This window comes from Odocoileus virginianus, chromosome 18 (genome assembly GCF_023699985.2).
Source record: "Odocoileus virginianus isolate 20LAN1187 ecotype Illinois chromosome 18, Ovbor_1.2, whole genome shotgun sequence".
Classification (NCBI taxonomy): domain Eukaryota; kingdom Metazoa; phylum Chordata; class Mammalia; order Artiodactyla; family Cervidae; genus Odocoileus; species Odocoileus virginianus.
In genome coordinates, this window is record NC_069691.1 from 1,806,899 (window position 1) to 1,823,820 (window position 16,922).

Consider the following 16,922-nt stretch of genomic DNA (forward strand, 5'->3'; position numbering starts at 1 on the left):
CAGCACTTTGCTTTAAAGCAGGCATCTTAGAAAACAGTACTCATGCTGCCGGTACCAAGCACTGGTCGTTAGGTCCTTGCGCTTTTCGCCTCTGCACTGTGGACGGGGGTGCGGCCGTGTCCTCCTAGAGGGCCTGCCAACTGGTGTACTTCCTGCTGCTCCCTCCCGGCCTCCTAGGGGAGAAACCCCTTTCTTCAGTCTGGCTCGGCTGCGGCGAAAAGCCGGAGCCGAGTCCCTTAGCAGGCGGGGGCCTTCGGCAGCGCCGGCAGCCAGGCCTTAGGAGTGAGGAGGTGCTTAGTAAAGGGCCTCCACCTGGGACGGGAGTGGAGGAGGAGAGGGACACGAGGAACAACGTGTGAAGGTGCTGAAGCCAATTTTAAAATAAAAATGAAAGAAACCTACCTACCCTGATTATTCTTCACCAAAAAGTGAGTGTTGTGACCTCACCTAGTTCACTTCGCCACATGTATTTAATTTGCCTGACGGTCTAGGTAGCAGGTCCCATTGCTGTGGTCATCACTAGGCTGTGATTGTCCTGTCCTCAGTGAGGGAAACTTGGAGGCCTTTTGGCTGAGGCTAAGGTGGCTTGGACAGGTCCTAGGAATTCAAATGCTCGGGGGTGGGGACAGGGGTTGGAAGCAGAACCTGGAGTCACTAGAGGCCCTGGCTTGGGAAGGCCAAAGCAGACACTCTCGTTGGTTTCTCCCTGTTACATGTCCAGACATCTCTCCGAGAATTATTTAATAGAATTACACACTCGGGGCTTGGAGGCTTTCAACCACAAAAGTGCAGCCCATGTGTTAGCACCAGTCTTCCCTCTGCAGAGAGGGTACAGATCAGACTTCCTCCTCTGGCTCCCAGCCTGTGGGTCCAGCCAGCCAGGGCGCGTCTGACAGAATCCCAGGGCCACTTGCTTCCTGGCCCGCAGAGTCCCCGTGAGGCTACAGCTTGAGCTCACTGGGCATCGGCTCCCCTCGCAGGCCAGCCAGCAGGTTGTCAGCCGCCAACACAGACATGATGTTTCGGGTTCTGTAGGTGGCACTGCCGATGTGCGGCAGGATCACTGGAGAGGAGAGGAAGGACGGGAAATGAGAAGGGTGGTTCCAGAGCCTTACATCGGGCTGGGGTCTGCCAGGAAAAAGAACAAGGAGGACCCCCCTCACTTCTATTTGCCTTCCCTCCTGTCTCAAAGCACTCCTCTCCCCGGGCCACCAAACCCAGATGCAAGGGTGACAGATATGCATCTTGAACAGGAGTGTCAGGGTCAGAAGGGGTCCCAGAGCCTCTCCAGACCCGCCCTTCAAATACCAGTGACACCAGGTGCCACTTTACCTGCTCGTCCACACCGTGGGCCCCTCCCTGAAGGCCCCAGGCCTCTGATCTCCCGAAACAAGCAGATGAGAGGCTGGGCAGCACAGTGCCCTCTGACCCCACTGCAGAGCAAGTGGGGTCAATGGTCCCCAGAGAGTGCCTTTTGAAAGCAGTCCCCAGGGCACGGCGCTGACTGCCCGGCCTCAGGAATGGGAGTTTTCCCAGCTCTGGGCAACAGCCTGGCCGACACAGCCAGCGCTCCCTTCACCCAGGCACAGGGTGGGGACGGTAGTGCCTCCAAGGGCTGTCATGACAGGAGCAGTCAAGGAGGGGAGGCAGCCACAGGCCTTCTCTTTGGTTTTCCATTCCAGAGGGTGAGCAAGGACAGGACTGGCCCAGACGGCCCGCGGCCCTAACGGTTATGTATTAGTCTGGAGACCGAAACCAGACCAGCTACCTGAATAGAGAGAACGTAATATAAAGAACTGTCAACTCAGCACAGAACTGTTAACAGTAACTGAGGAAGCTAAAGAGGAACTGTAAGTACGTGGTTCTCACAGTGCTCCCGGGCCGAGTAGCAGCCACGTGCGAGATGTCAGACACATCGTCAGGCCCCACCCGGGACCTACTGAGGCAGATGCCCGTGGGGGCCCGGAACCATGTATTTGGTCAGTCCCTCCAGGTGCACTAAGGTATCACCACGCTGGTGATACCAAACCTCCCCTGGGGCTAGGGAATGGGGGAGAGGAGTGAAGTGAAAGTCACTCAGTCGTGTCCGACTCTCTTTGACCCCATGGACTATACAGTCCATGGAATTCTCCAGGCCAGAATACTGGAGTGGGTACCCTTTAACTTCTCCGGAGGATCTTCCCAACCCAGGTCTCCCGCATTGCAGGAGGATTCTTCACTAGCTGAGCCGAAAGGGAAGCCCCACAATATTGGAGTGGGTAGCCTATCCCTTTCTCCAGTGGATCTTCCCGACCCAGGCATCGAACCGGGGTCTCCTGCATTGCAGGCGGATTCTTTACCAACTGAACTAGAGAGGGTGGGGTGGTTAGAACTTAGAAGACTGAGGGGGGCCTTCGGAGCAGTGCCTCTGCCTCTGATGACTGTGGCTTGTGGCTCTGAGGGGCACGGTGCCTAACCTGAGTGTTTGGGAGAACTGTCACTGGCTTCATCAGCTGCGGTGGGAAAGAACCACCCCTGGGAGAAGTGTTGCTGGCCAAGGGCGGTTCTTACCACAGTTCTTCAGGGTCAGGAGAGGGTGGTTAGTAGGCAGTGGTTCCGGGGTCGTCACATCCAGTCCGGCAGCTGCGATCTGGCCGCTGGCCAGGGCCTGGTAGAGGTCGTCCTGGTCTACCACTTCTCCCCTGGGGATGACGGTGGGTGTCCTGAGGCACTGTTAATATCTAGGAAGGGACTGGAGTGGCTGAGAGGGGAGGTCTGCCCCCGTTAACACACACAGTGGACTAGAGGCACCCTGCGCACATTTTGAGGACCCAAGACAACCTGGGGTTTGGGTCTGTCTTTCCAGAAGTGTGTGAGTCCAAGCTCACTGACTCACTGACAAACTCAGGCCCAGGGCCATGAAGGCTGGCCTCTAACAGGCTGTAAGGTCTGTCAAGTCCAACCGTTCGGGGTTTGAGGAACAAAGTTACCTGATTTGCTGCTATGGTGCCTTCACTTCCTGAGCAAGGTCAAGGTACTGCTGGGAGCCAGACCAGGCCCTGCTCTAGCTGGGACGTGCTCTGGGGCGCTTACTGTCCTCCTGAGGTGAGTGGTTGGTTGGTTTATGGAGAGCAGTAGACTCCGCCTGAGTCTCATCGACAGCCCATGGGGATCACAAGAGCAGGGGCAGCCCCTCTGCAGGCTCGCCTGGTGACCCAGGGTACCTGCTGATGTTGATGAACACGGCCGTTTTCTTCATGCACTGGAAGAAGTGCTTGTTGCAGAGCCCCCTGGTGGCCAGCGTTAAGGAGCAGGCCACGACGACGAAATCAGACGCGGCGGCCAGCTCGGGGGCGGACACTGCGGGAGCGCGGGGCCCCATCAGATGCTGTGTCCCGGGTAAGGACAGCGAGAGGCTGGGAAACCTGACCCCTCCCTCCCTTCTCCCACAGTGCAAACTCCCAAGATGCTTCCTGACGGCGGCATCTCCACCTGGACAACTCTGATAGCTATGCAGTCAATGGCCACTCACGGGATCCCAATGTGTCACATCCTTCAGGCAGCCCCCTGCTCGAACGGCGGGGAAACTGAGGCCAGAGGAGCAGAAGCTTACTCAGGGTCACACAGCGGGGATCCAGGCCACACTGCTTTCACCTCTTTCAAGGCCCAATGTGCCCACAGGGTGTAGTGGCTGGAATCTGGCTTGCCTTCTGCTCACCCCGCTGTGCGCCTGCCAGGGGGCTGGATTCACCCAGATGCAAGGCTGAGGGTCAGCGCTCACCAGTTTGTTACGGAAACCATGAGCGAAGGTTGCCAGCAGTTCCTTACATGTATCATACATGTGCCAATTCGTTAGACGGTGTCACCATCCCTACCGCTCTAGGCACGTGGACCACAGTGAGGAGGGACCTGGCAGGACAGGAGACCCGGGGTCTCTGACACGAGGGGACTCGGTGTGGCCAGGCTGAGTCCTTGCACTCCCCAAACGGGCCTCTGCATGCAGGGCAGGGAAGTCAGACAAAGCCTACGGGCCATCACAGGCCTTGTAGAGCGCCTGCACTCTGCCCCAAAGCACTGCCATCACAGCAAACATGGAGAACCGCCTGGCCAAGCGCAAGGGCCCTGCGGAAATCCAGGTTTTACTTACCAAACTCTGCCTGGAATTCCGCTGCTTCCTGAGGCCTGGGCTGGCGCCCTGTGTAGAGAAATCTCTGGACACCGAATGGCTTCAGACGCCGAGCTATGGCCTGACCTGGTGGCAAGGAGTCCAAAGTCAGCGCTTGTTCCCAAGCCCTCACAGGGCGAGCACCCAGTGGCTCCAGGGAGGGGAGCCCCTGGGGGAGGGCTGGGGGGGCAAGGCCCGTTAGCTAATCCTGCCACAGGGCACCAGCCTCACCACCCCACACTGCCCTCAGCCCAGGGTTCCATCCTCCAGTGACCACAGCTCCTATGTAGCTATGACTGGCCTGTGCTGTGGTCTGGCCATCTTGAGGGCCACTTCTAACCTTCCCTGAGCACTGGACGGACCTGGCAGCCCAAGAGAGGTCTGACCACACGGCCCCCTGCCTCCTCTGGACCCTCTGCTTCTGTTAATGCAGCCACAGGCCCCAGATGACTATTTGATGGCACTGCCAACTCGCCCCACCTCTTAACACCTTTCCACATACGCTGCTGCCAAGACGGGCTTGGGCAGCTGGATTTTCTGACTCAGAACATGCCCTAAAGCTGCTGGGTTCCTCCAAGCAACTCCCTAGTGTGGGAGGCAGGGCTGCCAGCTAGCCAGGCGAGTTATGCCCACTTCCCACCCTCACCCTCGCCTCTGCTCCAGGCAGGATGCCAGACTTCTCCAATGTTGGGGCCGCTGGAAGAAAAATAGCTCTGCCCTGCCTCAGAATCACAGGTAAGCTCTGTCCACTGGACCCTCTGGTTTCTGTGTTAAGGCTTCAGGAGTCAGATGCCTTCTAGAAACCAGGCCTCGGGGAGCAGGGCTCGCCAAGCCCTCAGCCATCACTGCTTCATCCGCTCTGTGCGGAGCTATAATCATAAAGAACCCTGGCAGTAACAGCTCACACCTGTCACCTAGTGACTTCTTAAGGACTCATTTTAGTTTTTGGCCTATCTTTTACGATGCTGTGTCTTCTCGCTGAAGATATCCCTACTGCACACAGGTATCCTTCCCAAAGAAGGATTGTCAACATCCAGACACGGTGCTGGAGATTCTAACCAAGACATGTGAGCCAGGAAGCCAAACGGGTAGACGGAGCCTCACCTATGCGCCCCAGGCCAACGATGCCGACGGTGCTCTGTGAGAGGCCATGGCCACACATCCACAGGGGTTTCCATGAGGTCCAGCCGCCGCTGCAGGGAGGGGGGAGGGGGGCAGGTGAGAGGCCCTGGCTTTGGGCAAAGATGAGGGCTGCTTCACAGACCCCACATTCCCAGGCAGGGGCTGTGGTCCAAGGGACAGGCCCCACCCTTCAGTTAAGGATGGAGGGGACCACAAGTTACACCTACAGCCACTCGGCACTGCGGATAAGCAGTGGGAATGACTCTTCTTTTAAAGCCACTGGGGACACAGAATCTGAGGGCTGGAAAGCTGCTTAGGGGTTCTCCTCCCTTTCTGCAGACAGGGAAGCTGAGATCAGAAAGGGCGACTTGTGTGAGGTCACACAGCCAGGGCAGAGCAGCAGGTTGCAAACCTGGAATGTGGGATTCCCAAACCAATGTTCTCAGTGCTCCAGGGAAAACACAGGCCCACCCCGCCGCCCTGGACTGACGGGGGAACACAGCCTATCTTGAGTCACCTCTGATGAAGGGGCCAACTACCTAGGCAGGGGGGTGGGAGGGACACTCAGCACTGTGTCTACTCAGCCCCACGCAGCCTCGGCCCTGCCACACCCCCACCACGAAGCCCCTCTCCCGGTCCACATTCTCTGAGCGCCGGCACCCGCACACCTCCTGGCCTTGGCTCGGGTCAGTGCCCCCCATCTTGGGTGCTTTCCCCGATTCTAGATGTACAGCCCACATCTCGATCTGAAACTCGCAGGTCAAATTTTTTTAATTTTCAGATTTTAGAAAAGGGGTCAAGTATATATGCTGTATTCTACATAACACACTCGACAACATCTGGGGTGGCACCTGTATCAAACCCGTCAGTGTATCTGCAGCAACATGAACAACCTCCAGTCTTCAGAGCCTTTTGGATCCACGTAACGGCAGACAGGGCCCTTTGAGGATGCCCACCGGCTACTTCTGCAAAGCCTTCCCTGAGCCACACTGCACCCCTACAATTTCCCTTCATGCCCTGTTTCAGCTCCGCTGTGCACTTTAGTATCTTGCCTGGATCTGTCTCCCTCATTAGCTGGGGCACAGCTGGGGGTGGGATCAGCTCTGGGCCAGGGGTGGCTCTGAGTGCTCAAGTGCTGAGCTGAGCCAACGTCCCCCCCCCCCCGGCGTTCACTCACTTCTTCACCTCCTCGATGGCCTCCGGCAGCCGGCGACAAGTGGTAAGCAGCAGGGAGACGGCGAGCTCGGCCGTGGCGTCGGTCAGGACACCCGGAGTGTAGCCCACACGGATCCCACTGTGAAGCAAAGAGCTGGTGGTAACAATGGCTTCAAGCACCTTCCCAATTTCTACTGCTGGGACACTGCTGGGATGCGGCTTTGCGCCTCCTGCGCTGCCTGCTGGGAAGCTCAGAGCTGTAAGCGGGCCCCCAGAAACAGCCAGCCCTCAATCCCCTCTTGACCATCTCCCGTTTTGAGAAGGATATAAGATGGAAGATCAGGCTCCAATGTGTGGAGCTCCAGTAACTGTAATTACTTAATCTTTATGAATTTCCTCATCTCAAGAGGGAAATAATAATACTTGCCTTTTCTACTTGAAGGGGTTGATGTGAGGGTCAAAAAAAAAAAAAAAGAGTGAATGAGAAAGGATATTACCTGGACATTGTTACCCACTGATTCTGACTGCTTGGACTTAACTGACCTGTGCACACATGGGCAGATTTTATCATTGGTTACCTTACACTTTCACCAAATGGTCAAGGGATATGAAGACAAATAGATACTCAGCTCCTCTTCTTCCCTCTCTGGTAGTCACCCTTCACTCCAGAGCCCAAGCTGCACTTACCGCTTCTTGATTTCATCCAAAGCCAAGTGGTCGACACCCACAGACATTGTGCTAATGACTTTGAGATTAGCTCCTGTTGGGCAGAAAAAGCCTTATCTGTATCTCTCGTCATGGGATTCAAGGCCTTCCCATATATATAGACGGGTCCAGAAGAGGGAGGGCCCTGCTAAAGGTCATAAACCAAGCCTGAACAGAGCTGGACAAGGGCCCAGGGCCCTGGCTCTCCTCCACACCATGGTCTTTGTTCTCTTAAGGCCACCCTCTGGGAACTCAGCCAGCAGAGAGGGGCAAAGTGCGTGCCCCGTGGAACTGTGGTCTAGGACCACAGTGAACGCCCTCAGAGCTCGCGGAGCCCGCTGAAGACCTGCTTGGGAGCCAGCAGCAGCAGCCCAAGGCACCCGGGGACCCTCCCCAGGCCTGCACGGCGCACGCACCTGCAGCGTCCAGCAGCTTCTTGTCTATGCGGTCCGAGAGGAGGCAGAGCAGGCCATGGGCCCCGGCCACTCCCTGTTCCAGGTCCTCTCTGGGGATGGGCTCATCAGAATCCCACTGCTCCACCTCACAGCTGAAGACAAAGGAAAGAGCACTCAGAAGTGGGGGGGCCCCACAGGTGCCCACAGGCCCCCAAAGCCCTCAGACCACACCCACAGGCCCTGTCAGTGGGAAACACTGTTTTCTGCTTGCCCTGGCCTCAAGCTGCCTGGGGAGTCAAGGTCGGGTGTGGGCGGCCTCAGAACTGTCGCGAGAGGGTGGCTGAAGGGTGAAGGCGGTCACGGTGCAGAGCTCTCCAACAAGGACTGAAAAGGGCCTAAGCTGAAAGGAGAAAGTCACGGGGACCATTCTCAGCTCAACACAAGAAGAGCTTTCTTACCCCCACAGGAGGCCTCACAGGCAGCGAGCTCCCAGGCCAGGCTGCCTACTGGGAAGGCCAAGTGGGGGGTCCTGGCAGCGCTGGGCTTGGAGTCCTTGTCCAGTTGTACATCCTCTCCTCTGAGTCATGAAAGGCGCAACTATTGTTTGTGACTTTGTACACGTGCTGCACTCTGCTTAGTCACTCAGTCGTGTCTGACTCTTTGCGACCCCAGGGACTGTAGCCCACCAGGCTTTTCTGTCTGTGGGGATTCTCCACACAAGAATACTGGAGTGGGTTGCCATGCCCTCCTCCAGGGGATCTTCCCAACCCAGGGATCGAACCCAGGTCTCCCGCACTGCAGGTGGATTCTTTCCCATCTGAGCCATGGAGGAGACCAAAGCAGTTCAACATGGAGGAGTTTCAGGGGGCGCTTCCGAAGGGGCAGGTGGGCCCCAGGCATGTTTCCCAGCAGTGCTGCCCAGCCTCCGGCCCTTGACATTTAATTCAGTGCAGCCAAAACGTCTGGGAAATCTACATGCGCAGGACACAGAGCTGCTGGCACTTTCCAAAACTCCCTGCCCAGGCACCGGCCTCCTCTCAGCCTCCTTTCCTGACAGAGGCCCAGCGCTGCGGCAGTGTGAGCGCCGCTCCTAGAGTTCTTGTCTTTGCCCTCCCCTCTCCCCCTCGATGCCTAGTACAATGCAAGTCTTCAGCAAAAGTTTTATTGCACTGAACAAAAGAAACAAATCTCATTTCCCCCTGGCACTTGTTTCTGAGGCTGGGTCCACCTTCTCCTCGCCTGATCTGGGAAGTGAAAACCTGCATACTGCAGTGCTCAGACTGCCGCAGAGCAGATTTCTAATCCCAGCTGTGCCACCAATAGAGGCTGGCGAAGGTACCTGACCTCTCCCAGTTTCTCTGTAAAGTGGGAATCACAGCACTGATTTCACAGTGTTGAAGGATTAAGAGTTTACTCTTAAGAAGCACTTGGCAAGGTGCATAGTTCAGTTTAAGAGGTGCTCCCAGAGGCCCACTGCTAACCGTCCAAAGGGGCCAGATCAGTGGCTGCCAAGGCCCCTGACCCGTCCAAGTGACCTCAGAGGGTAAAGGATTAACAGCCTGGGCCTTGAGACATGGGCAGTCTCCCTTCTCGCCACGCCCATGACTGGGGAAGCCTCCAGCCTTCACCCCACCCCCACTGCAAGTGCCGCGGGCACTGCGGGTCCCAGCGGCACAGCAACGGGCCTGGAGAAGGCTTGGCCCCCGAGGACTTTCTCTAAGGTTCCCCAGACTCCAAGGCCGTTCCAGCCAGGCACGGGTTCGAAAGTTCGGCGAAGGCCCAAGAGCAGGATCCCAGTTCTCTCTGGCCCCACGGACCGCCGTGTCCGCCCCGCCAAAAAGAAGTGGGTGGCGGGAGGCCGCCCCCCGGCCCGCCCGGAGACGCTGAGTCACCCCGCGTGCAGGCTGCCCGAGGTCTCGGAGCGGTGCCCCGGGCTCCGCAACCCCTTCCCGCGACGCCACCCGCGGAACGCGCGCCCGGAGGGAGGGGACTCGGCGCGCGGAGCGGTCCGGGGGCGCCGGGCTCTTACTCTGCGGCCCGGGAGAGCGCGGCGCTGCCCTCGGGGGGAATCCTGCGCGTGACGAACACCTTCATGACTCTCACTGGCCTCATGGACCCCGCAGCCGCCGGATATTGGGCCCAGACGGGGCGGGCCGGAAAGGGGGCGGGCCCCGGGAGGGGCGGAGCCGGAGCAGCAGGGGCGAGGGTGTGGATTGGCTCCGGAGCCGGGGCGACTCCGGCTCCGGGTGTGCGCCTTGTGCATTTCTGTTCGTGTGATCAAACCGTAATGAAACAGACTGGCTCTGGAGCTGGCGGCAGGCTCGTGCCCTTGGCTCCCAGGGCCTACCTGAGAGCGTCCGGTCGGTCTTCGGGGTGGGGATGGGTAAAGCGCAGCCACGGGAGAGTCCTGTGTGAATGTGTGTGGGTGCCCGTGAAGGTGCCGACCGCTGTGCGGATGCTGCCTGCGCCGGGGGAGAAGGGTGCGGTCAGGGGTCATCCCCGTTCCCAGGGTCTGCTGCGCCTGGACCATCTTCTCTAGGTCTGTTCCATCATGGTCACGGTGTTCCAGGCAGCGGTCTTTGGCCACACAGACTGGACTCTGAGCCCGGCCTGTTGTGCAAACAGGCGCCTGGACGAGGGCAGTCTGAATCCCAGAGTGACCTCCTTAATACTTGGTGTAATTTCCCATAGGAAGCCCACAGTTGAAAGCCACCCAGCTTGCCGGACACCTGCTGACTGGCCGGAAGCAGGTCAGGCATAGGGCCAGGGCCAAGATGCTGGGGTCATGAGGTCACGGGGTTATGGGCAGAGACTGGGGTCCCAGTCAGGTGGACAGGGTCTGACTCCCAGCTCTGTCACTTACCAGCACTGTAGTCTTGGTCGGTTCACATCCTCTTCCTAAGGCTGTTTCTTCAGCTTCAAGATGGGGTGATGAGCACCTACCTGAGTGTCATTGTGATTATTAAGCAGGCAGCACTTGCCTGGGCCCTGAGCCATGTTTGATAGTCACCAAGCACCGAGGCCATGAGAGAGGTGAGGAGTTCAGGCTCCGGAGCCAGATTGCCTGGGTTTAAATCGCAGCTCTGTGACCCACTAAGGACAAGTCTTAACCTTCTACGTGCCTCAGTTTCCTCATCTGTAAAATAGGTGTGATAGCACTTATCTCCCTCATGGCTTGTTGAGAGGCCAACTGTGTACAGTAGTTACAAGCAGCAGGTATGTTGGGCTGCACCCCTCAGGCCTACAAGCCTTGTAGTTGTCCAGCTTCGAAACTGAAGAAAGAGCCTGCAGACAGAGATATCAGTGGTCTATTTGACAGGGGATCATACACAGAGGGTCCTGGAGCCACACCTTGCCAAACAGATGCTGGCAGGACATTGCAACAGTCTTGACCACCCGAGGGAGAAGGCTACCGTTTCCAGGAGGGAAGTGGCATCAGGTGGGCTCACCAGTCACCAGGGACTAATTAAGCCCTCTAATGAAGAGCTTGGATAGTCATGTGAGTGAAGCAGGGACCAGTCAAGCAGCAGATATACAGAGAACAAGAGAGTAGCCACCGTGAATGGCCTAGCCACACAAGGTAACACATGTCACGGGTGCTTAATAAATAGTAACACATTCAAGGAACCCCACACCCCGGCGATAGCTGCTGGCCAGAGGTGCAGATGCGAGTAAACAAGTGAGCGGGGCCCAGACCTGTCCCTCAGCTCTGCCGGCTTCATCTCTACCACAGGCTGTTCACGGACTTGCTCCCAGGCTTGGGATGTTAACCTGAATCCAATCTGCCTCCTCACGGCCCACACAGGAAGGAGAGACAGGCCCAGAGAGGTGACATCTCCAGCCTGAGTTCACACAGAAGCCGCTGAAGGGGCCAGAGCTGGATGCTGGGTCACCTGGGTCCCTGGACTGTGCTCTGTCCTGCCATCTCCCCCTGTACGTAACATATCAATGTCTTACCCACAGACTGCGATCTGCGGTGCTAGACCACTTCGAGACAATTTGTGAAATACCTCAAACATTGAAACACGGTGTTTTTCTTTCCTCAGGCCAGGGCTTCTAGCCCTGTGGCTCCATCATCCGTTAATCAGTGGTGATACCCGGGTCCAGCTCCTCCCTCACACCGGGACAGGCAAGGACACTGGGCAAGTCTGGCCACCAGAGGCAGGAGGGGCTGTGACATGTCAGTGGGCCCCTCCTCCAAGGCAAAGCACCCAGCGGGTGCTCAGTAAGGGTTACCGGATGGTGGCTAGGGAGCCAGGGGATGGGGCCAACTGAGGGCCCAGGAGATGAAGCAATTGGGAGAGGATGGATGCGAACTGGAGGGGGATCCGGGCTTACCTGAGCTTCCTGGGTTGCTGTTCTTGTTTAGTCCCTCAGTCGTGTCCAACTCTTTTCTGACCCCATGGACCACAGCTCACCAGGCTCCCCCGTCCATGGGATCTCCCAGGCAGGAACACTGGAGTGGGTTGCCATTTCCTTCTCCAGGGGATCTTCCCCACCCAGGACTGAACCCAGGTCTCCTGCACTGGCAAGTGGATTCTTTACACTGAGCCACCGGGGAAGCCCCTGGGGACCATGGAGGTGGTGAACTCACTCCTCAGAGTCAAGTTTCCCTGCACCCCTGTTTGTTCTCTTCACCTAGTGTACTAACTCAGCTGTTAGCCCCTCCTCCATCCTTCGGGTTCAGGAAGGCATTCCGGCAAGCAGAGCCTTCACTGACTGAGCTCACTCTGCACTGCTCTGTCTCTCCCAGGCTTCAAGGGTGAAACAAACTAACAGGCAGCTAAGATTCATGGAGCCCTTAGTCAGTTCCAGCAGCCTGGGAGATACCTGGGTGGGGTACCAGGGCCTGAGGGTACTGAGGGTCTGGGGGTCAGGGCCACAACTCCAGCAGGAGGATGGAAATTTGGGACATGCAAAAATTCAAAATGACAGAAAGGAAGTTTTTGTAGAGCTTTTATAAATTCACTTTTGCATTTGAATCTTGAATACATTTGGAGTATTTTGTGTTTACAGTTTGACGGGGGTTCTCCTTAATGTTTTTCCAAAGGATCAGCCAATTATTCAAGTACTATTTTTAAATGAGTATTTTTCTTTAGTTTTGGAATAGGGAATACTGGTTGACCAAAAATTTCGTTTGGGTTTTTCCATAACATCTTACAGGAAAACCCAAACAAACATTTTGGCCAACCCAATAAATGCAAGCTACAAATCCCCAAAGGTATACAGGGTATCACGTGAAAACTGCCTATTCCTGGCCTGCCCCCACCACTCAGATCATCTCCAGAGAGGCAGTCACACCTTTCCAGAGATGTTTAATGCATACAGGAATATGCATATAGTTTTCAGGTAAATGGTAGCAAATACCCTCTGCCTCACCCCGTTTGTTTTCACTGAGCAGCATATCCTAGAGAGTGTTGCGGATCCGGACACATAGAGGCACTTCATTCATTTTATGGGTGTGGACTGTTTCACCGTAGGGTGAACAGCCATGAACAGTCCTCTCCTAATGGACATTTAGGGCGCTTTCCATCTTTACTGTTACAGTGCCACCACAAGGAGCCTTTCACAAATGTCGTTTTGCGGGTGGGTAAACACATCTGTAAGATAAATTCCTAGAAGGAGAAGTGCTGGGTCAAAAAACGTGTGCTGTAAATTCTGATAGATACTGATAACATGCTTGTCAGAGAAGTTGTTCAGTTTACACTCCTATCAGTAACATATGAAAGCACCTATTTCTTCAGCGTATTATTATTTTTAATGGTATCTTCTTGTAATTTTAATTTACAGTTCTCTTTTGAGCCAGGTTGAGCACTTTCATACATTTAAGACCCATTTCCTTTTCCATAAACTATCTATGGGTAGTCTCTGCCTACTCAGGTGAGCTGGGCATCTTTGCCTTCGTGATTTGTAGGTACTATGTGTACATTAGGAAATTAGCCCTTTGTCTATAATGAACTGCAAATATGGTCTTTCCCCCAGTTGTTTTTTTGTCATATGATTTTGTTCATTATTTTTAATGAAGACATTTTTATTCTTGTGGCTTCTAGGTTTTGTCACACACTGTGTACCACAGTGTATCTATTGTATCTATTTGAGATAAATTATCTCAAAACATAGTGGCCTAAAGCAACAACAGTCATTCTCTTATTATCTCTGATCGTTTTGGAGGTTGGCTGGGCTCGGTAAGAGAGTCCGGTTCAGGCTCCTTTTTGCTGAGAAGTCGGACGGTGGCTGGGCCGCAGGCAGCTGAAGGCTTCCTCACTCAAGTGTCTGGCTGCCGAGGCTGGCCATCAGCTTGGGCCTCTGCAAGGCCCCCGGCCTGGGGCCTGCGCGTTCTCACAGCCTGGAGCCCGGGCCGGTCCTGGAGACAGAACGGCGAGCTCTCAGGCACTTAGGGCCCGCGCCTGGAAACGGCACTGCCTCGCTTCTGCCATGTTCTCTCGGCCGCACGGCCGCTGAGCCAGGAATCAGGAGGTGACAGAGACCCCACCTCTTGATGGGAAGAGTATGGAAGACTCGGGGGGCTATGTTTTAAAGTTGCCTTTTCACAAAAAAATCTTTTTCACATGAGGTTTTATTTATATATATGTGTGTGTATATATATATATATATATACACACGTGTGTGTGTGTGTGTGTGTGTGTAATGCTTTCTAGGCTTGGTACCTTTGCAGTTTAATTTTTTACTGAAATTTTGATTTTTTTTTCAGATAGCTAGCAAATTGTTCAACACCTTTTATGAAATAAACCATCTTTTCTATCATATACTAAAAGTGGGTCTTTTAGGATCTATTTCTAAGTCGGATCTCCTGCTCTGGAACTTTCTATCTAGTTGTATGTGACTGGTCATCTGTGAGACAGTCAAGGGGTGTTGCTCTGGAAAGCACCAGGTTTGTGGCCATGTCACGAGCCTCGTACCCAAGGGTGGGAGAGGACAGCCCCTGAGGGCCTCGAAGCAGAGAGCCAGGCCTGGGTGTGAGGCTCTGTGAGAACAAGGCTGGCTCATGAGGCCTGCCTTGGCTGCACACTGGCCAGGTGGCAGCAGGCAAAGCGCTTCTGTCTGATCCTTGGTTTCCAAACCACAGAATGGGTCAGTCACTCCCTGTCATGGTGGTTGGTATGTGCCAGGGCCTCGGAGGTGCGCAGGAAATGCTGACAAATTGGGCCAAAGTTCATCCTCGCTCCTCGGCCAGCGGGAGAAAATGGGCCCCAGCCACGTTTATGCCCACTGTCTGCCTCCCTGTCCTCAGCGGCTCCACTCCCCGCAGCTGGGGCACGCGCCCCCTGCAGCCCCTTCTCCTGCTCCAGCCCTGGACCCCTCCTAGCCTTGGTCAGGGGATGCAGAGAGCTCAGGTCAGCCTGGCCGAGGGGTCTACTCGGCCCTTGGGCCTCTGTTCTGGTCATCTGGCTTCTGCCCAATTTCTGAGGCTGCTCCCTATTCCTGCCTTCTGAAACCTGGAACTTTAAGGGCCTGAGCCAACCCAGTAGCCCTCCTGAGCCCTGCCCAGCTGACCTGGGGGCGTGCCTCCCTTTGTCCTCCACTGTTCCTCCCAGCCATGGTCAGAGTCCAGCCTTGGTCCTCTGGGCTGGAGTCCCATTGTGGCACCCCAGGGCTGACCTTGTGAACTAGCCCTCCCACACCCACTCCAGGCACAGAATAACACAGCCCAGCACGCATCCCAGAGACGCCTGAATATCAAACAGCGCGGGGACAGCTGCGGCCTGGGAGGCAGGGAGCGCGTGGCTGCCTCGGAGGCCACAGCGAAGGCTGCAAGAGGCGCCACGTAGAAAAGTGCCCACCAGTACAGGTGTCCATGGGTGCTGATCAGATCTCTGATTCAGAATTGACGCCACTCAGCTGTTTATTCAACAAACAACTAGTAATATTCCAACATGCTATGAGAGCTGACATTTACTGAGTGCTAGCTGCGTGTCCACGGCTGTCCTTTACATGTGTTATCTCATTTCATCTTCACAGCAACCCTCTGTGGTGCAAAATTCACATTTTGCAGATGAGGAAACAGTTTCAGAAATGTTAAGAAACTTGCCCAAGCATTCACAACTAATAAGTGGATGAGATGATGTTTAAATCTAAGTATGGATGACTTTGTGCTCTTATTCCCTCTGTTCCCCAACCAGCAGCTGAGAAGAGATAGAGCAGTGGTGTTCCTAATTTTGAGAAAGGTTCAAGGTGCTGAAGGAGGCAGAGAGACTAACTTGGGAGAAACCAGAAAGTCTTTTTTAGGAGCAGACGTTGAGCAGGGCCCTGAATCACGGGGAGGATTTGGAGAGGCAGCTGGGACAGAGGGAGGCCACTGCGGTCACTGGCCGGCTCTAGCAGGAGCAAAGGTCCTGACGGGGAAAGCACGGGCCCCAGAGGGGAGCTGCGAGCTGCTCTGGGCAGCTGGTCAAGCAGGGAGGGGCTGTGGCAGGCTGAGCTTTGCCCTCAAGCACAAGGACAGAGTCGGGGAGAGCTGCTTCCTTTCCCAGAGTCCAGACCTGGACCACGGTCCTCTCTGCTGTGCCCTATTGGTACCCACACCCTTGCAAGGCCCCTAAACTCCTACTGGAGATGCAGCAGGCAAGTACTTGGTGACTTAAGTCTCAACTGCTGGCCCGTCCCAAAGCCTGAGAGCACCCCACAGGGCCAGGACCCCTCACTCTGCGGGTGGGTCACGGCCAGGAAAGTCTCCCTCCAGCTCCCCATGCTGGCCTCTGAAGCCCTCTCCTTTTCTCAAGATCCCAGGGTTGCCGCCCTTCTCAGCAAAAGGCTCCTATCAGCCATGCACACTCTACTAATAAGAACCCACTTTCCATGCGTACCCGCATCTCATTCTGGGCTCCAAACCAGCTTCCTCTGAAATGGAAATTTCATTGAAATGTCTTTATTATATCATAAATCAATCATGAACCTTTTCCATTGAGGTTATCACTCCAAATCCAGAAAAGACAAAGGCAATTCAACTGCCCAAACAGAGGCTATGCAAACAAGACCTTACATGAGATATGGAAATATAAACTGGGTTCCTATGAGCTCTGACAAGATACTGCCCCTCTCTGGGCCCTGATTCTTCAAGGAGATGAACTAGAGCAGAGATTGGCAAAATTTTTCTGCAAAGGGCCCACTTGTAAATATTTTAGACTCTGTGGGCCATATATTACTGTTGCATTACCCAGCTGTGGCCATCATAGCCTGAAAGCCACCACAGACAACACGTCAGCAAATGGGCATGGCTGTGTGCTAATACAACTTTACGTATGAACATTGAAATTTGAAATATTCTACATATAATTTTCTTGTGTCGTAAAATTCCTAGATTTCTTCTTTTTAAGCAAGACTCATTCTTGCCTGGGCATCGTACAAAAATACGTGGCCAGATTTGGCCCATGGCTGCAGGT

The 16,922-nt window shown here is 55.1% G+C and overlaps 1 protein-coding gene and 1 long non-coding RNA gene across 4 annotated transcripts; one reads left to right on the forward strand and one right to left on the reverse strand.

Moving 5' to 3' along the window:
• Positions 1–709: 709 nt before the first annotated feature.
• GRHPR (glyoxylate and hydroxypyruvate reductase) lies at positions 710–9,676 on the reverse strand. Of its 3 annotated transcripts, none has more exons than XM_020884807.2 (9): positions 9,551–9,671; positions 7,543–7,673; positions 7,109–7,181; positions 6,444–6,560; positions 5,249–5,337; positions 4,127–4,231; positions 3,204–3,339; positions 2,551–2,681; positions 710–1,063 (listed from the first exon to the last, which is right to left on the reverse strand). In XM_020884807.2, the coding sequence occupies exons 1-9, from the start codon at positions 9,631–9,633 to the stop codon at positions 942–944; spliced, it is 987 nt and encodes a 328-aa protein (XP_020740466.2). In that variant the 5' UTR covers positions 9,634–9,671; the 3' UTR covers positions 710–941. The 3 variants fall into 3 exon arrangements, with proteins under 3 accessions (XP_020740466.2, XP_020740468.2, XP_020740469.2); XM_020884810.2 differs by lacking the exon at positions 710–1,063 and adding an exon at positions 2,970–3,079 and having other exon boundaries at positions 2,594–2,681; positions 9,551–9,676; XM_020884809.2 differs by lacking the exon at positions 710–1,063 and having other exon boundaries at positions 2,588–3,079; positions 9,551–9,676.
• A 63-nt stretch (positions 9,677–9,739) lies between these two features.
• Positions 9,740–14,159, forward strand: LOC139039471 (uncharacterized). The gene is made up of 3 exons (XR_011492736.1): positions 9,740–9,881; positions 10,213–11,454; positions 11,568–14,159. It is a non-coding gene; the product is annotated as an uncharacterized lncRNA (long non-coding RNA).
• Positions 14,160–16,922: the final 2,763 nt, after the last annotated feature.

Coding starts and splice junctions, on each gene's coding strand:
- GRHPR (XM_020884807.2), bottom strand. CDS start 9,633: ATGAGGCCAGTGAGAGTCATGAAGGTGTTCGTCACGCGCAGGATTCCC. Junction 5,338..6,443: donor GCCATCGAGGAGGTGAAGAA/GTGAGTGAACGC, acceptor CCCTCCCTGCAG/CGGCGGCTGGACCTCATGGA. Junction 2,682..3,203: donor GTGTTCATCAACATCAGCAG/GTACCCTGGGTC, acceptor CGTCATCCCCAG/GGGAGAAGTGGTAGACCAGG.